The sequence below is a fragment of the Platalea leucorodia genome (genome assembly GCF_965183815.1).
Source record: "Platalea leucorodia genome assembly, chromosome: 4".
Taxonomy (NCBI): Eukaryota; Metazoa; Chordata; class Aves; order Pelecaniformes; family Threskiornithidae; genus Platalea; species Platalea leucorodia.
The window spans coordinates 22,226,326-22,253,699 of NC_138826.1; the positions used below are offsets into that span (position 1 = coordinate 22,226,326).

Consider the following 27,374-nt stretch of genomic DNA (forward strand, 5'->3'; position numbering starts at 1 on the left):
TTCTCAAGGAACAGAATAAAAGCATGGCAATCACAGAGGAAAATGCTTTCAGACTGCTCCAGCCTCTAGTGATTCCTGAGCCATCGGCGGTATCTTTGTGTTTGAATACCCTCAATGGATTTTTCTCCCATGAATTTGCCTGGTTACTTTTTGGACATGTACATCTTTCAGAATGGCGTTCCACAGCCCAAGGGCATGGTGTGTGAAGAACCACTTTCTTTTGCCTGTTTAAAACCTGTCAGTTGCTATTTTAGTGCTCTATAGCTCTATATGGGAAGAGAATATGAGCAGTCATTCCCTTCTTACCTTTTCCAAACCCTTCACAGTTTCACAGATGTCTGCTATATCCACTTCATTCGTATCATTTCCAGCCCAAGGACACCTAGTCCATTTAACCTTCCAGATTTTAAGTCATCCTAAATGCCTTATTTTAAGGCTTTTCAATGTCTACTCCATCCTTTTAGAATCGCAGCTTCACACAGAATTCCAGCTGAAGGTCCACCATAGGCTTGTAAAGAGGTGCCCTTTTTGTTCTCTATTCCTTTTTTCATAATGATGCCCTAATGTTTGGTTTGGTTTTTTGGGCATCCTACTTGGCATAGAGCCCACTTAATATCCAGCCTACAATGGAGGAAAAAATAATGATTAAAAACTCTGACACGGTCTCCTTTTCCATGACCTCAATCTGCCAAAAAGCAAAGGTTTTGGGATGTTCTCTAGAAGTGCTGGCAGATTTCCAGGCTTCAGCAGTTGTAAAGCCTCTTGCATTTGTCTGTCCAGGGGCTGCCCTCCTTGGCAGTAGGAAGGAAGGCTGCCGCAGCACACTCCTTTTGCACATCTTGTTTCTCCCAGTCACCTCCCAGCCTCCACCTAGCAAAAAGAAAGGGTAGAAACGCTTTGTCCTTGTAAAGGCTAAGAAAAGTTGGGAAATTTAGCCTATCTAAAGAGATGCTAATGTTGCTGATAATTTTGTAGTTTGATCTACAGTTTTCATGAGATCAGGAAGACCTTTCCCCACCAAAACCTGTTGTAGCCAGCCAGTCTTCCCTGCCTATTTCTTCCCTCATTAAAGCATGTCAAACATGTAGTTGTGTCTCAGGGGTGAGAAGAGACTCAAATGCTGGATGTCTTAAGGTGTACATACAAATATTATCCAACATTCACAAAGTGCTTGACGGGAGTAGATAGCCCAGGAGGCCTTTGAAAGAGGCTGGAGCTTGCACAGTTGGTGATTAGGAAAGAATAGAATAGAATAGAATAGAATAGAATAGAATAGAATAGAATAGAATAGAATAGAATATTTTCAGTTGGAAGGGACCTACAATGATCATCTAGTCCAACTGCCTGACTACTTCAGAGCTGACCAGAAGTTAAAGTGTGTTATTAAGGGTATTGATGCTAGAAATTTGATTGCATCTCCTTGCCTCTCAACTTACTGTACAAGATCCCACTGCCTGGGGCTCAAGGCTAAAGCTGTCCTTTTCAGAAGCTGGATCTGGTCTCAGTTTGCTTCTGGTACACATGTACCTGTGTAAGAGTTACACTATGTAAAGCTGTTCTTAGAACCTTTGATACCCATCATGCTCCCCAGTGCATAATTAGCCAGAAAGTATATATTCTGATGTTGTTAATGTTGATAGCCAGATAGCTTCCTTTGCTGGGCAATATTTCTGAATATTGAACAAATATTGAAAATTGTTACTTTTTTTAGTATCTGGAAGCCAGGGAATAGACACTGGCTAATAGCCTGCACCCAGCTTTCCACTGTGGAAATTCTGGATCCTCTCCAGCAGGATGGGAGAGAGACTTGGAAGAGCAAAAGTGAAAAAAACACCTGGGTCAAGATAAAGACAGTTAAGGAAAGAGAAGGAAAAAAATAATAAACAAGTGGTGCAAAGACTCACCACCTCCCACCAGAAGACTGATGACCAGACAGTCTCTGAGAAATGGCTACATTGGAAAGACAACTCCCCAGTTTTTATTGCTGAGCACGATGTTAGATGACATGGATGACCTCTTTGGTCAGTTTGGGTCAGTTGTCCCAACTATGTCCCCTCCCAACCTCTTGCCCACCCCCAGCCTGCTACCTCAGTTTGGGGGAAGAGTGAGCAACTGAGAAGGACTCAACAGCAACAGCTAAAACACTGGTTTGTTATCAACACTGTTTTAGTCACAAATCTAAAACACAGCGCCGTAACAGGCTGCTGTAAAGAATCCAGATCCAGTACACCCTTGTAGGCTGTTGTTGTGGTTTAACCCCAGCCAGCAACTAAGCACCACACAGCCAATTGCTCACTCCCCTGCCACAGTGGGATGGGGGAGAGAATCGGAAGGGTAAAAGTGAGAAAACTCGTAGGTTGAGATAAAGACAGTTTAACAGGTAAAGCAAAAGCCATGCACGCAAGCAAAGCAAACCAAGGAATTCATTCACTACTTCCCATCAGCAGGCAGGTGTTCAGCCATCTCCAGGAAAGCAGGGCTGCATCACGTGTAATGGTCACTTGGGAAGGCAAACGCCATCACTTCGAACATCCCCCCCCTTCCTTCTTCTTCCCCCGGCTTTATGTGCTGAGCATGACGTCACATGGTATGGGATATCCCTTTGGTCAGTTGGGGTCAGCTGTCCCAGCCGTGTCCCCTCCCAGCTTCTTGTGCACCCCCAGCCTGCTCACTGGTGGGGTGGGGTGAGAAGCAGAAAAGGCCTTGACTCTGTGTAAGCACTGCTCAGCAATAACAAAAACATCCCTGTGTTATCAACACTGTTTCCAGCACAAATCCAAAACATGGCCCCGTACTAGCTACTCTGAAGAAAATTAACTCTTCACCAGCCAAAAACAGCACAGCTGTGAGTATACTTGAAGGGATTGTTTTGGAGATATGAACATGCCTTTTTTCTCACAGACCCAATCTGTAGGGTAAAACAGAAGCAAGTGAATTAAACAGTAAGTGCAGGTCCCAGATTAAAGGCTATGTATAAACACAGGATGGGATCCCAGGAGCTGGCCCATACATGCCATTAGGCAGGCCAAGCAAAGCAACAGCCTCCAGAAGATATTCAGAGAAAGGCCTGGATTTTAAAAGATCATCTCATACAGTGGCGTCCCACCCTGTCAATTTGAGCTCAAATTCACAGGTGAAGCCAGAGAATGGTGCCATTTCATAACAAGGCCAGAGGCCCCAGCATCTGCTTTCATACCACGCTGGGAAAAAAGCAGAGTTGTTCAGGTGCTTCTTTCGAATGTGAACTGTATCAGGATGGGTCTTTCATACTCAAATAAGTCTTTCATACTCAAATAGCCTTTCATACTCAAATAATTCCTGTCTTTCTGTCATCAGAGGTGGCCCAAGACCTTTGGGAGTTAAATCTCTTTCCAGTGAAACTCACGGATCCCTCCAAGCAGTTCTGGCTTTATCCCAACACCATTTTGAAACCCTTCAGGGATTATGTGAGGAATTAGATAAATAATAAAAAAGCCATGTCCAGATGTGGGAGTGAAGCTGCGAGCAAAGCCCTGCTTTTCCAGCACATTAGACTTCACAGCAGTTGTTCACCCTCAGGGCTGCCAATAGAGGAATGCAAGGCACCTTATTTGCAAAAGTAAAGGAAAGGAAAATGCACACAACTTCAGTTTTTTCTTGATGACAATAAAACTGACTGTTCTCAGTGATATAATCATCCCTCCAGACACAGCCTAGAAGGCTCCTCTCAATTTCACTCATCTGCCCACTTCTGGTTTTAAATACCCTTGGTGTGCAGTATTCAGAGCAGTGCCTGTTATACCAGAATCTGCAGAATTTGTTGCTGATAAAAAACATCATTAGGAGCAGGAGAGATGTGCAGGGAATCAGAGTAATCTGCCTCAGAACAGATCCCTAGCAGTCAGACATGTGAATCTGTATGTCTCCTGAGGCTCCCTTTGTAGTCAAGGGAAACAAATAAACTTCTTTGGTGACTGACTCATTTCACACTAAAATAGGTGCATAAGAAAAGTCAGATGACGTGTTCTTTGGAAGTATCAGTGTTTCTCCACTAACAGGAGAGACTAGCTGATTTGTACACCTACCTTTTTAATATCTAAATTCAGGTGGGAAATATTTCTTTCCTTGCTGCTGCAGAATCTGCTAGTCCTCAGCTAATTGGGATAAAGATAAAATCTGCCCATCCTTTAAATCCCATTTTGACAGCTCAGTAGAAAACAAAGGCTGATGTTCACAATATATCTGGCTATTTTTGTACACATGAAAGTGCAGATGTGAGCGTCAAAAGCTGATTGAACCAATGTGGACTCAAGTTCTAAGCCAATGAGTTGGTGCAGGAAAGAAAATGCCTTTCACAGCCCATTACCATTACCTGAGAGACAAATAAAAGACTAAGATATATATAAGATATATAAGATTATATCTGTTTTAACACTTCCTTCCAGTGTCACACAACCTAAGGGGTCTGTATCGTTTTGGCTATGTATCTCAAAAGATGTAATGAGATGGGCTGAGAGTTGGCAAGTGGCAGAGCCTGTTTCACTGGCTCGGAGGAACTGAAATGGTCCCTGATGTGGTCATTTGGGTGGGATCTGTCTCATCTGACATTAGTTGTCTGAAAGTCTGGATGAGCTCCCTCTCTAGTGTGTGGAGAGAAACAGGCACTGCCAGAGGACACTGACACCTATTTAATGCTCATCCACTAGTGATAGATGCTGGACAGAGGCCCCCAGGGGTTTGATACAGCAAGCTGTATCAAAAAGAGCTGTCCAGAGAGATTTTGCTACGGAGCAACTCTGTTTGACCCACTTCATTTTTCTTGCCAGCATTATCCACTGCATTGTCTTTGAGCACCAGTTTCATAGACAGGAAATATCTGACCTTTGTTAATCAGAGATAAACATGAAAATAATATCCTTTGGCACTGATTCTCATCGAGAGTGAGTTTAAGAGTAATTTCATGTATCTTTCTTGGTACACAGAGATGTCCTTCATTGATGAAACTTAACTGGTTTTTTTATTCCAGTAATGTTCCCATTCCCTTCCTTAAGCTGCAGTTGTTATCAGCTTCCATTCTCTACATCCCATGTCCTCTTCCCTCATTTGTTTGTTTCCCTACTGGGGCTTCACTGGGTCTGAATTAACATTGCTTTAGGACTGTTACATGGCTCACAAAAGTCAAGTAACATCCATTAACCTTAATAACCAAAGAGTAATCCGTGCTCTTGACATGTAAACAGTGTCAGAAACTAAGTATAATTTTGCACCTACTAAATTCCTTTTTCTCACCTTGTACCTACTTCACTGGTTTACTGCACTACAGGTTTCCTGAAACCTGAGCTATGCTATTTAGTAATTATGTGTCTAGTTTAGGAAAGGTTTACCTGTTACTCAGACTCCTTCGCATACCTACTTAGTTTTAAGAAGACATCATCCACCCAGCCTTGGCCAGCAGCAAGCCTGAGTGCCTGCTGAATGTGCAGCCCCTTTCACATCCCCGTATACAGTGATGTTTCCTCTAAGCTTCCCTGACTTGCTCTAGTCATCTCGCTATAGCTACCATGTTCAAATGTCCAAGGAAGGATCAGTATCTCCTTACACAAAGTCACATAAAAAGGAAATATACAGCCTAATGCCATGCCTTTTAGTTGGGGCTGAGTGGAAAGTGGGGGAATGGTGGATGTGCTGGTTTTGGCTGGGATAGAGTTAATTTTCTTCAGAGTAGCTAGTACGGGGCCATGTTTTGGATTTGTGCTGGAAACAGTGTTGATAACACAGGGATGTTTTTGTTATTGCTGAGCAGTGCTTACACAGAGTCAAGGCCTTTTCTGCTTCTCACCCCACCCCACCAGCAAGCAGGCTGGGGGTGCACAAGAAGCTGGGAGGGGACACGCTGGGACAGCTGACCCCAACTGACCAAAGGGATATCCCGTACCATGTGACGTCATGCTCAGCATATAAAGCCAGGGGAAGAAGAAGGAAGGGGGGGATGTTCGAAGTGATGGCGTTTGTCTTCCCAAGTGACCATTACACGTGATGCAGCCCTGCTTTCCTGGAGATGGCTGAACACCTGCCTGCTGATGGGAAGTAGTGAATGAATTCCTTGGTTTGCTTTGCTTGCGTGCATGGCTTTTGCTTTACCTGTTAAACTGTCTTTATCTCAACCTACGAGTTTTCTCACTTTTACCCTTCCGATTCTCTCCCCCATCCCACTGTGGCAGGGGAGTGAGCAATTGGCTGTGTGGTGCTTAGTTGCCGGCTGGTGTTAAACCATGACAGTGGGGGAGGCATTAGACCCAAAGGGCTGTAGGAGTCTGAGTACAGTGTTTACAGTAGATCGCTAGCACTTTACAGACACTATGTTTGATGTACAGACAAGATTTGGCAACAGAGTCCTGGGATCTTCGGTCTCAGGTGACTGAATCACTTCTTTTCTGCTCTACTTCTCTGCCAGAAAACACACACAGTTCTTACGTTGTTTGCAGGGTTTTGGATTCCTGTAGGGAGGAGGAGTGGGAAGCATAATATTTCTTTTAAGATTTTACATTCTATTAAATACGCAATATTAATTAAACCAATCATTCTATTAAGCTCTGTTCAGGGTGCCTTTACCTTTCATGGGCCTTCCCACCTTCTATGGATCTTCAACTAGTTTCTAGAAACATCAGAAAGAAGACTGCAGGTTGCTGCAGGGATTTGTGGTTTGGGGAGAACCTGTGACCATGCAAATGCTGTAGACAGTATGGTTTGTTTGGTTAAAATATCAGATTAGGATAAACTGAGTCTATTCCTCAAAATCTGCGTGTGTGGCTTGGGTACAATTACATAATTTCATTCCAGACATGGAGGTGAAATGCCTAGGAAGAACTTGGAGCGATGCCCTTTTTCAACCACAACACCTCCCTCCACTGTGCTCGGATACTAGAGGGGCTGGCAGATGTCAATCCATGCATGAGGGCAAGCAGCGAGAGTTTAAGCATATACACAGCAGTTAGGCTCTAAATATTTCTGCATTTTGAGTTTGTTTGACAGCATTAGAACATGATTCCTTTAGTCCTACATGAATGATTACCCACAGGAACACAAGCTGTAAAGAGGTAAAAAATCACTATGCAAACAAGGAGTTCATCCCTAGTTTGTTCATTCTTATCTTGAGCAGATTAATAAGTAATCTCATATCTCAGTAGGAATAGGGAGGCACTATTGGCTAATTTCATCCATGTGCTTTGGTATCACAGCATATAAATAAGCACAGGTTTACAGGTCAAACATCATGCTCTTCTGACACTTCACTTCTCTTCCTCAGCCCACCATGGAGCTCCTGGGAATGACCACTATTTTTTTGCTGGTCTGCATCTCATGCCTTCTTCTCTTTGCCACATGGAGAAGCATATCGCAAAAAGAGAAGCAGCCTCCTGGTCCCATCACGCTCCCTATTGTCGGAAACATGCTTCAGCTGAACCCATGGAACTTGCCTGAAAGCTTGAAGAAGGTAAGATACTGTCTCGTTCTTTCCTATGTTGTCTCCATTGCACATAAAGCAAAGACTGATTCAGACTGTCTCAGCTTAATTCACAACCTTAATTTGCATTGACCAAATGTCACACTCAGACAGAAACAAAAGGTTTCCCAGAAATACATGCTTTTGAAGTCTATATATTGCAATAATCTATATATTTAAGTCTATATATTGCAAGTCGAGGTCTATATATTTGCAATAATCATACTAATGATGACTCCTGTGCTGACCTCATGGCAGTACTGCAATTTGCAGTGGATTTGCAACCAAGGCACTGATGCTATTGCAATATTCGCTATACTCCTCCTGTGGACAACTCCTCACCACACTGGCAACATGGCCTGGCCCTTTTTTGGAGAGGACCCTGCTCCATTTTGCTGCCTCTGCTCCCTAGCAGATAGGTAGGATCTCCTGGCAGCAGAAGTAGTGAGTGAAGGGGTTGAAACAAAAAAATTTGGAGGTGAATTGTGCTGTCTGTTCCTGCCCCTGGCTGGTGTCACCCATCTGTCAAACAAAACCTGTGTGTTGCAAGGCCTAGGAGGGGATAGGTGGAGGGAGTTCAGCTGAAGTGCCTGTTCCTTAGGGGATTGTGAGGGGATGGTGGCAGATGGATGGGAAGGGTAGGTGTCCTTGGGTTCTTCAGAGCAAAATTGTGGTGATGGCTGACATCACCATGTATCGTCAGATGCACACATACCCATATGAGCTCTTTTTTGCCTTTGTGCTTGCGAATGTTGAGAATCATGAGCACTCATAGGCATTCTGCTTTGTTTCAGAGCACTAGGTGGTTCAGTTTCCCACCATAAAAAAAATGGAACTATATCTAGTTTGCTCTTAAAAAGTGAGCATGAGAAGAACTGTTACAGGTTGGACCAAGTAGCCCAAGAATCTTTCTACAATTGTAGCCAAAAGCAGATGCCTGGGAAAGAGTACGTGATTAGCGCAAGGATGCAGTGACTCTCTGCTGATGTACTCGCCCAGTTTCCAGAGATCTGTGGCCCAGGAGATTTTAGAGACAACTGTGGTATATTTGTGCTCAAAAACCCTTTAGGCACTTGCTTCCTCCCATAAGTGTATATAATCGCTTTTTGAGCCCATGTAAACTGTTATCCACTGTGCCCTGTAGAAAGGCATTCCAGACTGTTTTGCCAGCCCTATGAAGAACTATTTTGCTTCCTGGGATTTGGACTTGACACCTGTAGTGGTTTAGCCCCAGTGGTTTAGACTTCACACAGCCACTCGCTCATCCTCCCCCCCCGGTGGCATGGGGGAGAGAATCTGAAGAGCAAAAGTAAGAAAACTCATGGGTTGAGATAAGAACAGTTTAATAGTTGAAATAAAATAAAATAAAACAAAATAAAACAAAACAAAATAATATAATAATAATAATAATATAAAATTAACATTAACAATAACAAACAGTAACAGTAATAATAAATTGTAATGAAAAGGAAAACAACAAGAGAGAGAGAAATAAAACCTAGGAAAAACAAGTGATGTAACTTCTCACCACCTGTCAACCAATGCCCAGCCAGTCCCTGAGCAGCGATCACTCCCCCCAGTTTATATACTGAGCATGACATCATATGGCATGGAACAGCCCTTTGGCCAGTCTGGGTCAGCTGTCCTGGCTGTGCCCCCTCCCAGCTTCTTGTGCACCTGGCAGAGGATAGTAAGCTGAAAAGTCCTTGACTAGTGTAAGCACTACTTAGCAACAACTAAAACATCAGTGTGTTATCAACATTATTCTCATACCAAAGCCAAAACACAGCACTATACCAGCAACTAAGAAGAAACTTAACTCTATCCATCCCAGCTGAAACCAGAACACACCTCGCCATTTCTGTTCATATCCCCTATTTCTTGTATAATTGCCTCTTCCCCAGCTGTAATTCATAGTTGAAAGATCTCTGCACTGCTGCTAATCAATGCCACTTCTCAGTGATGCTGGGACAATGGCACACCTCCCCTCAGATCCCTTTGCCACAAACTTCTTTTCATATGATTAATTCAGACATGTTGTTCTTTGTGTTCCTCTTTCCTACAGCTCAGCAAGAAGTATGGTGCTGTCTTCACAATACATTTAGGCTTACAAAAGATTGTGGTGCTGTATGGCTATGATGCTCTGAAAGAAGCTCTGATTGATCAGGCAGATGACTTCAGCGGAAGAGGCAATCTACCACTGCTTAAAAAACTCTTCCAAGGCACAGGTATGTCCCTGGTAATGTTAGCACAAAAAACTGAGGCTTTCAGTCTTTCAAGACCACAGCTGAGAGGGCAGTGGAGGAGGGAATGGTGGATTTCATTTGCTACTTTCATGCATACAAATTAGCAATAAAAGACTAAAAGCCCAACTCGTTACTTGGACCCATGAGTAAATTGGACCCCTGGAGAACTGTTTAAGGTCCCAGGTTGGCTTCACTGAGTGCCTTTCTATTTTCAGCATGCTTCAAATTCTGGCTAAAATTTTGTTCGTTAAATGTGCCTCTAAGATCTTATGTTCATTCTCCCGTTTCTGAAAATATTGACAATATACATACAGCTAAGCAACCAGCAAAAGGAAAGTCCACAGCACAACAAAGACAAGATAATATAGGCTGTCCCAGTAAGGGCCACATTCAAGATTAGGCCCTGACCTTAAGTCACCAGGGCAGTTCTCAGTATGGCATTTATCTGGGTAAATAGTCCCTATTCCATGGTACTATAGTACAGTATCAATGGTATTGTCAATAATGATACGCTGTGTGAAGGTGCATAGCAGAGTATTTGAGCAGTTATGTCAGTGTAAAGGCCATGTGCTTGTGGCCAAGATCAATTCAGTACCAGTGTTACCTTCTTATTTAAATCCTAAAGTAGTTTTTCTTGTTCTGGGAATAAACTCAGCTTTACTCAAAGTGCTGTGACAGATGGATCAGATTTGTCACCTCCAGAATTGCAGAGAAATTACGTTTTTGGACATATAGCAATTGCAGTATAACTCCACAGAGAGCTGTCTTTGCATGTTGAGTACTTACAGTGTAGCTCCCATTCAGGGGAAAAAAATCTGTTTCCTCATGGAGGTCTATTTTTCCTTCCTGTGTCAGGCATTGTGACGAGCAATGGAGAGACCTGGAAGCAGCTCCGACGATTTGCACTCACCACCCTGCGGGATTTTGGGATGGGGAAGAAAAGCATTGAGGAGCGAATCCAGGAGGAAGCTAATTTTCTGGTGGAGAGGATCAGGAACACACATGGTAGGACATGGGCTTTGTGCCTGCTGGGACACCCTGTGTATCTTCAATGAGACAATGAGGGGTGTGAGCTGCTTCACCAAATCTATGACTCAAAAAGTGGGCATGTGTTTGCTGTTTCTGCTCCCTGCTCCAATAGGCAAAGTTATCACTGCTGGGAGTGGGTCAGTCAAAGGCACTGTGACAGTATGGAGGGATAAATGTAGGAGACCGATGTTGGAAAGCATCCTTTAACCAGTTCTGCTTGAGGAACAAGACAGGAAGTGGCAAAGGGTATGGCTTGGCCCCAAAGCCAAGGGTTTGGTGGAATTCAGCCACAGAGACAGGGCTGGGCACTGCCAGGTAACCAAGCGACATGCACTTCCTTGCTTTGTCTCCTGCAGCTCCAAGTAAACAGATCTTGAAAAAGTGGGTGACCAGAGAACTCATTTACAGTTATCTGGGGTTGGGTCCAGTCCATCTGAACACTAGACAATACCTCCTAGTATTGGTGGGGGTGTGCAATGGGAACAGGGACTATAAGCTGCTTTTGCAGGCAGGGCATAAGGTAACCCCCTTGGTTTCAACCTATACATATGTTTTCTGGTAGTATATAAGACAATATTACTTCTAAGTACTTCCCCTGAGAGTGGCACAGTACCAGCCTGGACCAGAGGCTTCTTTTCCACAGCCAGCCTTCAATGTGTGCTTATTCTGTAAGGGGGAAAAAGCAGATGGATCTAAAAGGATGCTGAAGCATCACTGTTTCCCATGAGCCACTAGAAAATTCAGTCATAAACATTCCTGCTACAAATCAGAGAAAACACTCTCACCTGCATTGCTCTTATCATTTCACTAGCATGGTAATACTGTATTTCCTATGCCCTACTGCAAGTCTCCATCTCTGGCTCACCTTGTTACGGCATCTTTTACTGTGTACTAAAAGGCTTTGCAAAGGCTTTGCAAAGGCTTTGCAAGCAAGATATGTACAACTAAAAAGTATAAAGCCATTTTTTACTCTTAATGCAAATAATAAATAGCTAGGAATAGCTAGGTTTAGCATTATATGCTCCCCACCTCTGATGAGACATCTGCTGAGTCTTCAATGGCCAGGGAGTCATCAGTCAAGCAGAGAAGGGTTGGTGTCATTGCTCCTTGGAATAGGCTGATCCTCAATGTTGCCAAGTTGCCATTTTCTGAATCCTTGTTTTTATTTTAGGATTTTATAACTACCTATTCATGCTGTTGTTTCTCCTCTTGAAACCTTGAGATGCACCCTATCACTGCCTGCAATTATACCTTTCCTTTCTTTCTTGGGTCTAATCTCATTTTTTTATCACACCGTCGTTCTCTTCTTAGAAGCTTATGCAGCTGTGCTATCAAAACTAGACTTTGATCACAGGCATTTGAACCCCTAGGAGAGGCTTATACAACTGAGGTTACGCTAATAGAGTTCATAAACATGGTGTGATAACCTAAAGACATGGCTCAGGCAAAGTCCTTATGGTTTCATTGGCTTTTGGTAGGAAAAAAGGCCATTTCTAATAAAGGCCATTTCTAATAAACAGCCTATAAGGCAGACAGGCATGTGTCAGCTGAAGAGAAGCCAAGCCACTCAGACCAGTGTTCTGCTGAGAACAGTACAAAAGAGATACTTAAACCATTCAAACAGGGAAATTAGTTCACTTCAAGTAGAGGAGAATAAATTGGATAAGCCCTTCACCATCCTTTCAAAGGACTGCAAAACTCTGGGTCTCAAGAGGACACAAAACTTCCCTGTAGTACCAGAGGAGGGGCTGATGCCTGAAATACTGAAAGCAAGATACTATTTTTGTTGTTGTTGTTGTTGCAGAGCGACCCTTCAACCCTGGCAAATTCCTAGTCCATGCTGTTTCCAACATCATCTGCTCCATCGTCTTTGGGGATCGGTTTGACTATGAGGACAAGAAATTTCTAACTTTAATTGAGTTGCTAGAGGAAAACAACAAGCTCCAGAACTCTATACAAACACAGGTGTGTACAGTTTTATTTAATAATTTGTTAATTATTATAATATTTTATTAATGAATATTTATTCATGTTATTCATTTTTAACTGGAGTGGATTTTCCTAAATTTGGAGAAATTTTTTGAAAGCCAAAAAGGCAGTTAAATAACCAATTCCTGTTGTTTTTTTCTTACCTTATGGAATTGCCATTGTATGTCCAAAGAAGGATATTATTGCAAAAGTTGCTCAAGTGAAGTCTATCCTTGAATATAGTAAAACCATAAAGTAAAAGGCATTAAAATCCAGTTGAATAAAAAAGACCTACTGTTCCAAAACAGTTTAATTGTCCCATTTTCATAGTTACAGGTAGGGGAACATTTTATTGTATCCACATTAATCAGAATGTGCTTTCCTTCCATCATTTTATTTTTACAGCTATACAATTTCTTCCCAACTGTCATGGAGTATTTGCCTGGGCCTCATCAAAAAATGATAAAAAATACTGGAAAAATTGATGAATTTACTTTAGAAATCATAGCAGAACACCAGAAAACCCTGGATCCCACTTGTCCTCGAGATTTTGTTGATGCTTTTCTTAACAAAATGGAACAGGTAACGTAAGAGCGAGAGATTTATTGGATTATAAGAAAACCACTGCTTGAATCCCAGCTTCTTTTCAGTTGTGGCAAGGCCCTGGGTTTTTGCAAATACAGAGGGGAACTTGCTTTTCTTGGTACATCAACTTCATTCTATCCTTTCCATATTTTTATCAAGGATTTTTAAACACAGAATTAACATCACTGGCCAAAGTTAGGAAAGCTGAAGACCAATCTGGTTGATGTAATTCAATGCTCCTCCCATATTTAAAAAGGTTCATAGTATTATTTAGTAAAAGTACATAAATGCTGGTGTTCTGGAGAGTGAACGTCATATTTTTGAAAGGACATTAGATGTGTTTAAAAACATACATTACTGGTACAGGACTTTCCTTTTTAAACAAGCTGCTTAGCTTTGTCATTCAAAATGTTCTGCCAAATCTTCCTCCAGGAGAAAGGGAATGGTCACTCAGAATTCACCGTTGAGACCTTGAGCAGAACGACACTCGACTTGTTCCTTGCAGGAACAGGGACCACCAGCATCACACTGAGACATGGACTTCTGATTCTCCAGAAATATCCAGAGATAGTAGGTAATAGAAAAGGAAACAAATAATTGAAAACTTTTTAATAGGTCATGGGATCAGTTTGGACAATTCCTGTCACTACCACATGTGGCAATGGTCCCCTGACTAAGGAAACATGTATTTGCCGTGTGGAAATGTGTATTAGTCTTAGTTCTGTTCACAGGAAAGAGATATTAGTAAAGTACATTTGTATATTCGTGCTGTGCTAAAAGCAAGTTTTGCTGTAAATATGGGCAGAGGTTTAGGCAAACAGATGGGTGACTTGCCCATTCATCACTTGTTTCCTAACAGAGAAAATTCAAAAGGAGATTGACTGTGTGATCGGCCGAGACCGAAGCCCCTGCATGGCAGATCGGAGCCAGATGCCCTACACAGATGCTGTGGTCCATGAAATCCAGAGATTCATTGATTTCCTTCCACTTAATGTCCCACATACTGTGATCAAAGACACCAAGTTCAGAGGCTATTTTATCCCCAAGGTCTGTTCCACTGTGTCTGAGAAAGGTCATAATCTCTTGAAAACAACGATGTGTTCTATTAACTGTATTTTATTTTATTTTCAAAACCACTGAAATGTGATATAGAATTGGAATAATTTTGTTTGGAAGGGGATTCTGGAAGTCATTGAGGCTAACCCCTTGTATTTGAAAAAAAAAAAAAAAGACTTCATCTTCTATGTGAAGAGGGAGATAGGGCTTTCTATTTTTTTTCACGTAAATGCAAGCAATCAAAGTTCTAATTTATTTGGAAGCAATATTAAATACTCTCATCAGACTCACTATTAAAATCCATTAAAAAAACATCTTTGCCATACCAATGGCACATATTATTATTCATTAAATGCTCATTTTAAACTGTTTAATCTTTGACTACCCTTCTATTCAGCTCTGGGAACTTGTCAATGTTGCTTTGCTTTAGCATGTCTCCATTTTAACTTTCTTCTCCTCCCTTTGTTAATTCAGGACACTATCATATTCCCTATGCTGACTTCTGTCCTACATGATAGCAAGGAATTTCCAAATCCAGAAAAATTTGACCCAGGACATTTCCTGAATGAAAATGGTACCTTTAAGAAGAGTGACTACTTCATGCCATTTTCTGCAGGTAAGACGTCTTTCTATTTCAGATGCTAGACTATCCTCTCCTAGGACCTCTTTGAAGATTTTAGTGGCTCCATCACCATGGTCTGTACAGTGATGTCTGGTGATCTGCTAGAGTCACTTCTGGGCAGCTCCAACCCATGTACTAGAGTTTCAGTTGACTTCCTTTTTTAGCAATCACAAAAGCTCCTCCAACGCATCCTATGAGAAGAGATGTATGAAGTGGGACTCAGCCATGCAACTTCTCCCTCTCTCCAAACTTACCAAACAGCAGCAGAACATGAGAAACCGAAGCCTTCAAACTGCCTTTGCCCACTGAGCACTGTCATTGTTGTAGACACTTAGCTCCTAGTTTAATTAATTTGCTTCCCCAAAATGCTGCAGCGCTGCCTGTCCATTCTGATGTCTGAACTTTCATGGAACAGTGGTTAAAATAAGTTACCAGCAAAATACTCCACTGTCACCTCACATTTTATTATTTTTTGCTTGCAGGAAAACGCATCTGTGCAGGAGAAGGTCTGGCCCGGATGGAGATATTCATATTTTTAACAGCCATCCTGCAGAACTTTACTTTGAAATCTGTTGTGGATCACAAGGACATAGACATTTCCCCGATAGTCAGCACTCTGGCAAACATGCCCCGGCCTTATGAGGTCTCTTTTCTTCCACGTTAGTCAAGTGAAGATAGTCGCCAGCTCCCAAACTCATGAAAGCTCTGGTTGAATGACAGTCATTTCCCAATCTGTTGAGACTCAAACACTCAGATCATTTGCTAGATGGAGAGAAACATGCTTAGAAAAGAAAATTGTATGGTGCTTTTATAATCACCACAGCCAGCTCTAAACAGAGACAGAGTAGGCAATTGCATGGGGAAGGAGACAGCTCCCTGTGCAAAATTATAAAGGCTCTCCTCTGCACCTACCTCACCTAGCTCAGGTTCCTATCTGGCTCCTGATATCCTGACATGTCAGGGTGTATGGACTAGTGCTCTGAGAGCCCTGCTGCTGCTGTCCCTGTCGCTTGATCCTCTCAGCACAGCAGGAACAGATGCTTGTACTCCAGGGTTTCCACAGACTCTGCTCGAGGTACCTCTCTCCTCTGTATTTTAAGTTTGTTTGTGACCTATTTGTAAAGGTATAAAACAGTTTTTTCTGTTAGAAGATGATCATCTACTGTATTCTTGCCCCAATACATATTGTCTCCTGTGGTGGGGATGGAGTTTATAAGTGACTGGGCATATGGGTCCTCTCCTGTGTGATCATAATGAAGATTTGTGAAATTGCAATTTATATTGCAAAATAAAGAAGTACTACACTGAATTGTTGTTTTTCTGAGATTCCAGAAGAACATGTTTTAGTAAAAAACCTGCCTCCACAAAGCTTATACTCCCAAATGTCTTCCAAGTCTTGTACATATCTGACCGCTTCATTTCGCTCATTTATATGAAATGTATTATGGCTTGAAGACTCAGCAGGCCAATGACCTATAAAACTTCCATTCTCAGTGACAATGTGGGAGAAGGCTGGACTGACCTCACAAGACCTACCAGAACCACAACTGTGGTTACAGAGCTGTCCCTTGTGGCAAAAGAGGACATATTAAATAATACTGGGAGCCCCCCAGTGCCATTTACTAGATGAACAGCCACTTGCACCTTCCCATTATTTTATGAAGCATGTGAAGATCACTACAGGAATGTCATAATCAGGCAAAAAAAGACAAAAAGAGTTTACATGAGTTGCCAAGCATACATGTACACATACAGGACTGGCGTTTCCTAACTTGATCACATTCCCTGCAAGGTATAATTTATAGTGATTACAGTGAAGACAGAGAGCTGAAGCTGTGCTATGTGGAAAAAGACAGCAACTGTAATATTACCACAATGGCATTAACTGTTTATGTGAAAAAGGCACAACTTCTTTCCTTTCAAAGTATTAATAAGATAGATGTACCATGAGTTGGTAGCATGGCATTGCAAAGGCAAAAGTCACAATTGTCACAGAATCACGTAAATATGAATGAAAGAAAGATATATGAAAATATCATCTAGTTTATCACCATGTACCAAAGAGGATCAACTATTACAGGTCTTCTCAACAGATAAAAAGAAGAAAGCACTCCCTACTTCTTCTTCAGCTGTGCCATGACTAAAATAGGCAAAGCAAATGGCCTGGCGGCAGCTTCCCTGTTCAACACATCTTCCTCCATGCTGAAAAGACAAGGAGGCAGCCAATGCAAATCAGCAAGAAAACAGCTTTAGCTCCAAGAGACTCCACCATAATATGCAGCAGGGCTTTGAGATTAGAGGAGGACTAAAGCTGTGTCCAGGAAGCCTCACTTTGTGTAACCTGTGGTACAAAAAGCAGTGCAATCATAACCTATAACTGCTCACAATTCCTCCGGGTTAACTTGTTATAGCACCAAGTAATATTACAACCTCCTGGGAGACTAAGGATGAGATTTTTTAAAATTACAATGCTTAATGAATAGGATTTAGCTCATCAGCCTTTGTTGACCACTAAACTGAAAATCATCAGTTTAAAAAATTAACCATCATTGAAAAGCTCTACATCTCCCACGAAGCCATGCTGCTCGCTCTCTCCCTGCCTGCTAGCACTCGGCGTTGCCTGGACTTTTTCTTCTGCTGGGACTGTACCGACACTGCATTGCTTGCTCATGTGCAGGACTAGGCAGGGCTATATGAATTTTCTACGGCAAACCTGACACAACGTCCTGCCACTTGGCCACGTGAATAAGTGGCTTTCAAACTCAATTAATCCATTCCACACACTGTTGCTATTAGTCCCCAAATACCTCTCACAGAACATAAGCACCTCTGTGAGCTCAAGTTTCTAAGATGTTTCTAAGAAGCTGGGAAGCAGCTACAGAAGCAACAGTCAGCTGGGCAACCACTCATGAAGAAAAGAACTGGCAAGTTCTCAAACCCACTAAAGTTGTCTCCAAGTGAGGAACTCGGTGAAGAAATCCATGAAGCAAACAAAGGTGCTTGAGCATTTTCCCCAGAACAGGACAACAGCACCTACCTGAGCTGCTATTATAAATTAACATGACTAAGCCCAAACATATTGTGAACATAGGACCATACTTCTTACTGAGCTGAAACAATTTACCAAAAAAGAACACGGCTTTTAAGTTACATCCGCTTGCCTCAGGCAAGTTATTCTTCAGCTGCAGCATGTTTCCTATGAGGGGCAAAGGAAATGGCCCAGGAGGAAGCTTCCCTGTTTTAGATATCTTCCTCCACACTGAACAGACAAGAAGGCAGGCAATGCAAACCAGCAAGAAAATGATTGTGACTCCCAGGGGTTCCATTGCAATGTGGAACAGGGATGTGGGATCAGGAAGGCTTGAAGCTGCATCCTGGAAGGCTCACTTTATGAAGCCTGCAGTAAAAACAACAGTGCAAAGGTAACTCATAGCTGCTCTTGTTTCCTCTGGATTAAACATACTCATTAGAAAAAATCAGTCGCTGCCAACAAACTTGGATGAACTGCTTTAATTTTTAAGTCTTTGTGGCCTTTTTAAGGTCAACCTTGTTCTACTCTAATATCAGAAAGCAGGTACAAACATTAATCATTAACAAAACTTGCATTAACAAACCCTGTCGTACTTTCATAGCATGCCTGTGTTCTGCCTACTACTTATATGTTTGTCTTCTGATGAGATGCTGCAAATACAACAATGTATTTATCTTCAGGCAACTATAAACACTTCTGATTATCATCCCATTGGATATCTTTTAACATTTCTATTGAATACAGAGTTCCAGTTTAAAAGTATACTCCATTCTAGAAAAACTGTTTTTCAGCTGTTGGACATGTTGCAGTTTCCACTAATGATTTAAGAGCCCATTCTGAATATGTGGACATCTCCACAAAGTACTGCTCTGAAAGTTGGATGACTTCAGAATAACCTGTTAGAGCAGCTAGGCAGAACTGTCTCAAGGTGCCAGGGAAAAAAATCCTCCTCTGGAACTGAACTTTTCTGTTTCTGCTTAAAGAGCTGTGTTTTCTAGGCTGATTTTCACCCCCTGGTTTGCAGTTGCAGTCCAAGTGCTCAAGAACTGCTTCAGCTCCGAAGCAGCCGCACAGACTGCTTTGATGAGACACTTTGTCCCTTGACTCATCTGTCAGCCCTCCCTTTCCTCTGTTCTCTTCCGTGCTCTTCTCTTCAAGCACATGCTACTTTCTTATTATCTTTCCCACCAGGAAATGCTGCAGAAGAGAAGAGATAGAGATTTTGTCTCCCCCCCATACCTCCGTACCTCCTCTGGAACTTCTCACGGACTCTCCAGGTGAAATGTTTGAGCAGCAACCAAGTTGTGCCTCTGCTGTTGGACTATACTATACTATACTATACTATATTTGGACTATACATTTCCCCAGTACAATGCTGTTCACACACACCTAGCTATGTCTCTTCTGTGGTGTTACTCTCCACGGACCTGCCATCCTTGCCATGATTTGGATTCTACCAGTCACACAGACGGCCCTCGGGCAGAGAGGGCAATAGAGACAGAACTGGGAACACAGCTGTCAGCTCTTGGCCTAATTGGGATGCCACTGTCACACAATCCTCCAGGCAGCCAGGTAGTCAGTTTCTAAAATTTCCTCCCAATAAAAAGTCACTTGTGGGGCAAGCTCCTCTTCCCCTTTCTGCTTCCTAGAGGTGGGATACTCAAGAGTTTGTGAAGGAATTTGCTATTTCTTAGCTCTCTTACCTGAAAACAAAAAGTGCTTGCTGGCAATGCATGGCTAGATGGATTTCCATCTTCAGAGTTCCTGGAGGTTTTCATCTTTGTAGTTTTAAAATAGGATTGTATATTCTATACGTAGAAAAGGAACTTTTTCAACAGGAACAAGATTTGGTCCTTACTTTGCCTTTACTGCTTTATCGTGTGGAAGTTTTTTCTGCTGACACATCGCCCTCTTGTGGCCCTCCTGCAATCCTGTCAAGGAAAGACCATGAGCAGAGAAATGCCATATTATTTTTCTTTGAAATTTTGTATGCCCCCATCACACAGATTCCTAGACCTTCCAATAGCATGCTGGGTTGCATGTGGTGAGTGGATCTCTTCATCAAAGCAGCTATCAAGTGCACCTGTGATTAAAACAAGACATGACTAAGCCAGCAGTTCTACAAAACGAGATCCAAAGAGGGGTGTCACTGGAGTATATTTAAACCTATTCTTGAGCCTGCTCTTTTCCTTGCTATAAACATACAAACCAGACACCGGGCCTCTGATTATGAAGAGATGGGATGGGGCAGGCCAGGAAGCTCCATACAGACTGAGCATTCTCCAGGTGAGGTAAGTACCCAGGGAACGAGATACGATGGTTTTACTTTCATGTGACCGTATTTACCGATCCACCGTCACTCAGTCCCCTTGGCCTTGAGGGCTGAGGAGCAATACCTGCTAACAACAGCTGCATGGATGCTGTCTTAGAGGGCATCATTCTAATTTTAGTCATGACACTGACATCATCTTCTGCATTCAGACGTGTCTTCGGAGACCTGAGAAGTGATTAGGGCTTACAGCTACTGTGTGTGTACTCCAGAGTGGTGTTTTGTACAGTCACAATCTGCATAATCACAAATTTCCAGTTCTCTGCTGAGCAGAGGACAAGCTCTAGCCCTCGTGCCCCTGAGAATGTGTTCTTGCTTAGCTAGCACTAGCCTATCCTTGAGTGCAATGCTTTCTGCCCAAACACTCTGACAATCCTTACATCCAACTCCCGTGTTAGGAAAACTTCCTGCTGTGCTGCTGTCATGTCCATAGCTGCCTTTGGCAACATAGCATGCTCCAGGTACACATTATGGCAGGAAAGTCTTGCTGTTGCAGGATGAGCTTGGTACATTAAAGCATGCTTAAGAAGGGTGAGGCACATAACTGTCTCTTTTCTATTAAGAAAGACTAGCAGCCTTGAAACACCTTCACTACTATGTGCCTCCCCATGGTCTGAAGACAAAAAGGTGTCCTGCTGGGTCCAAGGCAGTTGGAAGTGCCAGAGGATGTAAACACAAAACAGAGAGGAGAGCCGCGCTGTTCTTCTTGGCCACTTCAGGAATTTACACAGCAAGGCTGCTGTTATGATCCCAGTGACACTGAATCCTTCGTACTATGGAACTATGAGTTTCAGCATCCCAACTGAAATGTGGACAGTATGTGTTAAGGAAAAAGGAAGGTGACTGGGACTCATCTTAAGACAGAGCAGGGCTGCCATACATCCAGTTCCGTACCCGGCTTAGACCTGTGGAGTCTGCCTCCCATCAAGGATCTAAGCATATGGTCCACATCCAATAAGGGAGTGGACTTGCAACTACGTTGGCAGTGTGCTGCCATTAGAGCATGGAGCGTGTCCCAGCCATGTTCTGTTCTGTGTTCACTACTTGATTTGCAGGTTATCTGCCATGAGCAGAACTTATTTGGCTTGCTGCCACGCGATAGGACAAGTCACTGGCACTTAGGGCTTAATGTTACTCTTATCACATGGAGATGATCATAATTCTCTAGACAGCAGATGTCCAGCTCTCCATTGTAATTCCTTGGGATACAACCCTGTCACCCCTTGGCTTCTTGCACAGAGCCAGAGTGCAGGGCCAGCTGCATCCCTGCAGTGGAAAGCAATCCCTTTGTGTGTGCCAGCATCCACTCTGTGCCTCTAGTACCATCTTCCCAGAAAGAGCTGGGAATCAAAGAGATCACTAGGCTGCAAGATCAGTGATCTTGTTTCAGTCCTAGAACAACATGCCCTGGTAAGCATTTCAGTGGCTGGTCAGCTCTAGATGATGTCCAGAACCCTTTCCAACCAGATATGAATCAGTAACTTTTCTGTTCTTAGAGATGGGCAGAGGCCAGGAGAGGACTTACAGGGGATCAGGGACTAAGCTCCCAGCCACATGCAAGTACTGTATGCTGTAATGAAAATCCTCATTCTTCCAGGGAACAGAGGAGCTCCAAGCAGCACTCTCAAGCTTTTACATCAGCAGCCAAAGACCTGTGATTCTTCTCCACAATCGCAAACAGAAAGGATGGTACTATCAAAAACACTGGTGAGTCTGGCTGAATCACATCTAGCTCTTGTATAATCTACAGACACATGAAACACCGGAGAAACAGGACTTCTAGACTATCTACCACCTTGTGGTACCACTTCCCAGCATTACAGATCACCAAGCAGGCCACTGTTCAGGCTGTCATTCAAACGCCAGTCTCTAGGCATGAAGACTTTACATCTGGCTGGCTAGATCCTCTTGTACAGCAGAGCTGCTAACACACCATGAATCCTGAGAAGATGATGATCTGTCAGATTTTAAAACAGGCTGTTGTTGTACATGGCATAATTTCCTCCAACACAGAAATGATAACTCATCTGTTGGTACCTCTTCCTGTTGGGTTGCAAGATGTTGCTTTGGTAACAATACTAAAATGTCTAATTTGCTTTCATAGATAGAAAAGTCATCAGTGAGCTAAGTATGGATAAAAGCAATACAGATGCTGTATTGTATGAACAATACCCTGTTCTTTAAAGATGCTCGTTCCAAAAAGACCTTTCTTCAAAGTGAACTCACCCCTTTCTCAAATCCTACGTCAAGGCAATATAGAATAGTATTTTCTATGTTAAACCCAGGATTTTTAAAGTGATGGTGAAGGCTCTCAAAGGTCATCTGCTCCACTGCTTTTAAAGAGCACTAGGGAAAAGTGTCCATCTTGACTATTTACAGTGGCTGTACACTGACTGACAGCACTATGATCGTTACCACACTGGCACCTGACAGGACATTCTTCTAAACAGCCTGTAGGAAGCCTGAACTACTTCTTTCCTACATCGGCACTTGTACTATCCTCGACTGCAACTCACTCAAAAGCCAGCTTGAACTAGTCAGGGTCAATAGTTATGGAAAAAAAAGAAAACACCACACTTGGAGTAGGAGTACCTGTTCAGTAAGAAAGGCTCTGCTAAATTAACAATTTGGAACACTGTTAATCTGGTAGAGAAACAGCTTTTCGTGCTGGGCATGCCTCTTCAAAAACTACTAGGATCAAAATTCATTGGTAAAGTAGAGAAAGGAGCTGCTAAGTTAACTGAGCATGTGATAAAGCAATACTTGTAATTTCACCCGAGGTCCAGATAGTCAAAGAATATAATTGCAGGAATACTCGACACAGAGTTTAAAACATGTTCTCTTCCATGATCTCCAGTAGCTGGAAGGACTTTGTCTTTATTAACAGACCCTTTGGAAAAAAAAAAAAAAAAAAAAAAAAAAAAAAAAAGACAATTCACATAATCTTTCCAAACAGGAATTTGAGATTCCGGAGAGACAAATGCAGCAAGTTGTTTTATTATAAATTTATAATAATTAGTCTCTCTATTTCAAACAGATAAAGGTGGATACTAAAAGGAAGTGTTTTCAACACCATGTTCATTACTCCAAAGGCCCGGGTATCTTCTCAATGCAGAGCTCAGTGAAGGAAAAAATGAGTTTAGGTCCTGCTGCTACTGAGGGAAAATGTCTTTATAGGTTATGGAGGGCTTTTCCTAGCTAAAGTATTTCACATGGGACACGGGACTAACACACAGACAGCCAATATGAGGGACAGGCTTCTACTTTTCACTGCAGAACAGCTGAGGCAACAGAACCTCTTGAGGAGAGGAAAATATTATTTGGCCTTAAGCCTGAATACAGCCTACTGTATTCAATAGGCAGAAAAAGTTACCAGTCTTGATGTTAGCTGTAACCAATTCCTTGTCAACATACAGAATTGCTGTTGTGCAACTTAAACAGGGATCAGTCTGACTCATAGCCCAACTCCAACTTAAAGACTGTTGTAATTTCATCGTTTCTCCAGTTTTTTGTACTTGGCTTCTGCAGAAGGAAAAATAACAATATTTTAGGACTGGATAGGTAAAAGCTTTGAATCCTGTAAGCTGCTATACATCTTAAAAATCAAGTTAATTTACAGTATCATTCAGGGTCATTTTTTACTAAAGCATTTAGGCAAATATAACTGTACAAGAAAATTTTAAGAACCAGGTGCTTAAGTCAGACAACTAATACTAATTTAAGCCAAGGGGACTTGGGTGCATGGTGGAACTTTATGAATCCCTCTATTTGCAGGATTAAACATCTGTCTTTAAAATTTGGGTCAGTGCATATTGTAAAAGAGAAATCAAGCCTCGCTTATAAGCTGTAGTTCAATAATACCTGTACTAGTCCACCTCCATGTATCTTGATATATTAATCTTTTCCCAGCACTTGCCACTTCATATACAATGTTCGTTGCTCAAAAGCAGCATACGCAACTCTGCAGCTCAGGCTTGTTAAATACAGGAAGAGTTTACTTTGTATTTTTAAATCCCCTTGCAAGGGACTATGCTGCTAGGTAGTAACAGTACAGGACAATAGTTACCAAGTTTTTTGGAATATGCATCCAATTTATAAGCTGCCTGCTCCAGAGCCGCAACCTGTTCCTCAATTAGGTTGATTTGTTCCAGATATGGTTGAAGAGCAGCATCTTAAAAAAGCAGAAAAATCATATCTGTCAGTTCTCAGTAATTTACTTCAAAGAAAAAGTTCACACTTGAAACACAAGAATTTTTCATGACATTCTTCAGATAGAACAATTTAAAAGCTCCTTCCTTCCCCTGCCCCACAATCAAGTGCTGATACTGACAGCCATGTTCCAGGAAAGTATGAAATGTTTAAGAGTACTGGCTAGACTCAACGCAAGTAACAATACAATGTGAATCAAAACAAGTGTTATATCCTATCAGATCCAAAATTTGGGGTAAAACAGGACACAAATTCAGATGTGTTTTCTCTTATGGTAGTCTACATAGTCTATAGCTGTAAAGAAATATACAAGATTGGCATTGTACAGCAGTATGTCTATTTCAGGGAGTTCTCCTTCCTTCAGCACCTAGTGGAGTGCAAACTATCTGACTCCTAGATACTTCATCTCCCAAACAAGTGTACGTTCATTATACCCCTACCTTATTTGGTTTACTTACATTTTTGATTTAAATCCTTCAGATTTCTACTGATGTTTATAGCAATATCTTTCATTTCTAGGTACTTCAAGCTAGTCAGCTTATTCATGTTTTCCAAGAGTTTGTAGTCTTCACTGGTGGCTTAAAAAGAATAGAGTTTATTTTAACTAAAAGTTGATGCGGTTTGAATTGGGTGCAGACTCTTCAAGAGGACAAGAGATTTCAAACCAATAGCCAAACGTAACAAAGAATAGTTTCGATGGTAATAGAGGTGTTAGTATAATGTTCTACAAAAAGAGAGATGACATTTCGTGAATTGTAAAAATCAACTGGACTTATGAACTCGCTTTTTTTTTTTTGAGAGAGAGAAAAATTGACTAATTCCTCACATTTCTACTCTTATTCTGTCAGTTAAACACTTATGTTTACAAAACTGATAGCACAAATCCAAACTGGTAATCTGTACCGTATACCCTTCAAGTCCATGCAAATCAGTAGTGCTGCGGAGTGCTCTCAAAATTAGAGCCTATGGAATCCACTAATTTGTTGAGCAGTTTACTTTGCTCCAGTTAATGTTGCACAGCAGTTTATTCTAAAGCATGAATGTTGGAAAAACATGTGTGTGATCCTTGCTCTCACTCAGAAACAAAACAGCTGCACGTTCCACTCTCAGTTGTGCTTCTCTTCTAGTCCTTCTTAATCTAGACCCCTTTTGTTTGTTTGTTTATTTTTCCATGTACAAGCTTCTGCAAAACTAAAAAGATTTTTTTTTTTTTTTAAGTTGCTGATAGCATACTGAATGCTTTTGAGAAATGTGCTATTCTGGGACTTCATTAATATGACTAATCTCAGTGTTGTTAGTAGTTTAGCAACATGCCAGACTTCAACTGCCAGTCTTGCCAGATATGATCTAAATAGGTACAGTTCAGACAAACTACACAACAGATATCTTCAAAAGAAAATCAAAAGAAACAAAAACTTACTGGCAGGTCAGTATTTCAGTATTGCAGTGCCTTACCTGTCAGTTCACCTGTTAAATAAGTGGCCATTTTGCTGAACATGTCTTTACAGAGTTCATTGATGTCTGCTTCTGCTGGTTCCTTAGCTTCCTCCGCTGTTTCAACAGCAGGATCCTCTAATCAAGATACAGACATTACAGGGTTAGGGGAAAGTTAGCAGGTACAGAAACACACCATAAAGATTAAATGGTCCCGTTTTTTTTCCCCTCAGATTGACTGCACCTACTTTCCATATAAGTTGTCTACTTTACACTAAGGGGCAACAAACCTAGGCAGTTTCCTTGAAGTAGCATCAAGATTATTTCAAAATAATACTTTAGGGAGCATTTAAGGGACAGGCACCTGGCCTGACCACACTTGCAAGTATCAGCCCCCTCCTCTGCTTAGACGACATGAAAGGCATTTGGGGAGAACTTCTGAGTGACTTTGTGCACAATGCTACTGATGTTTATTTCTAGTCACTGATTCAGAATAGAAGAACAGGCCTCCCAGTCCGTTTCTCAAGGGTCTACAACAGATCCCCACCTGTGGAAAGTGACAATCACCACTTTTCTTCTCCAAACCCATTTCTACCGCAACCTGCCCGTGTTCTGCTCTTGGCAGGAGCAGTTCAGCACCTCTTCCTCAACCTGAAAGGTTGCTCCTTCCTTGGCCGGCAGCTTTTGCCAGCTTGAAGGCCAAGGCTGCCCCGAGGCCGAAGCGGCGGCGCGGGGGGGTGACAGGCACACGGGGGCGAGCCCCTGGCGGGACGCAGCCGCCGGGCTCCAGGGGAGCAGCCGGCCGGCCGACGAAGGCGAGCCCGCGGGCCCGCCCCGCAGCCGGTCCCCACCCCACCGCCGGAGCCCTTCCCGCCGCGGGACGGCTGCTGCCCCGCCGGGCGGCTCCTCCCTGCGCCGCGCCGGGAGCAGGCCGCGGCCTGGCAGGGGCCGGCCAACGCCGTGCGGCCGAGGGGCGAACCCAGAGGGGGGGAACGCGGAGACGGCGGAGACAGACGGACCCCCGGCCCCGGCCCCTTACGCTTGGCGGGCTGCGCGCCGGCCTCGGGCAGCCCCTCCGCCGCGGTCGCCATGGCGACGGGCCCCCTCCCGCGGCGCCCGCTTCCGCCTTCGACCCGGCGCAAGGCCGCGGCCCCGCCCCTCGCCGCCGCGGCGCATGCGCGGCTGCGGGCGCGAGGGCGGGCGGTGGGAGGAGGCGGCGGCGGCGGGGGCCGGGGCGGGCCGCGGGGCTGCGCGCCGGGCGCTGGGCGCTGGGGCCGCCGCCGCCGTCCCGGCCCCGGCTGCTGCGTGACACGGCGGGAGCGGGCCGGGGCCTGACGGCCGCCCCGCGCGTAGATCCGGGACCTGGCACCCCCGCGGCTTTTGGC

General features: G+C 43.1%; 2 protein-coding genes across 7 annotated transcripts; one reads left to right on the forward strand and one right to left on the reverse strand.

The window, feature by feature from the left end:
• Nucleotides 1-7,426: 7,426 nt before the first annotated feature.
• LOC309588943 (cytochrome P450 2H1-like) lies at nt 7,427-15,670 on the forward strand (the record flags this gene model as incomplete). Its single annotated transcript, XM_082308758.1, has 9 exons — nt 7,427-7,471; nt 9,507-9,708; nt 10,582-10,731; nt 12,560-12,720; nt 13,129-13,305; nt 13,741-13,882; nt 14,168-14,355; nt 14,839-14,980; nt 15,469-15,670. 9 exons carry the CDS (start codon nt 7,427-7,429, stop codon nt 15,648-15,650), a joined length of 1,389 nt encoding a protein of 462 aa, XP_082164884.1. The 3' UTR covers nt 15,651-15,670.
• A 331-nt stretch (nt 15,671-16,001) lies between these two features.
• Nucleotides 16,002-27,134, reverse strand: BLOC1S2 (biogenesis of lysosomal organelles complex 1 subunit 2). Of its 6 annotated transcripts, none has more exons than XR_014228094.1 (7): nt 27,029-27,134; nt 26,011-26,127; nt 25,014-25,133; nt 24,413-24,517; nt 23,720-23,868; nt 19,721-19,948; nt 16,002-16,098 (listed from the first exon to the last, which is right to left on the reverse strand). XR_014228094.1 is itself a non-coding variant. In XM_082310950.1 (5 exons), the coding sequence occupies exons 1-5, from the start codon at nt 27,078-27,080 to the stop codon at nt 23,837-23,839; spliced, it is 426 nt and encodes a 141-aa protein (XP_082167076.1). In that variant the 5' UTR covers nt 27,081-27,134; the 3' UTR covers nt 23,275-23,836. The 6 variants fall into 6 exon arrangements, 2 of the variants coding, with proteins under 2 accessions (XP_082167076.1, XP_082167077.1); XR_014228095.1 differs by lacking the exon at nt 16,002-16,098 and adding an exon at nt 18,300-18,383; XR_014228097.1 differs by lacking the exon at nt 16,002-16,098 and adding an exon at nt 23,110-23,236 and having other exon boundaries at nt 19,870-19,948; nt 23,761-23,868.
• Nucleotides 27,135-27,374: the final 240 nt, after the last annotated feature.

Excerpts from the sequence above, each read along its gene's own strand:
- BLOC1S2 (XM_082310950.1), bottom strand. The coding sequence starts at position 27,080 with ATGGCGACCGCGGCGGAGGGGCTGCCCGAGGCCGGCGCGCAGCCCGCC. Across the intron at positions 26,128-27,028 it reads CGGCGCGCAGCCCGCCAAGC|AGGATCCTGCTGTTGAAACA; the intron begins GTAAGGGGCCGG and ends TATCTTGATTAG. Across the intron at positions 24,518-25,013 it reads GAAGGATTTAAATCAAAAAT|ATGCTGCTCTTCAACCATAT; the intron begins GTAAGTAAACCA and ends TGCTTTTTTAAG.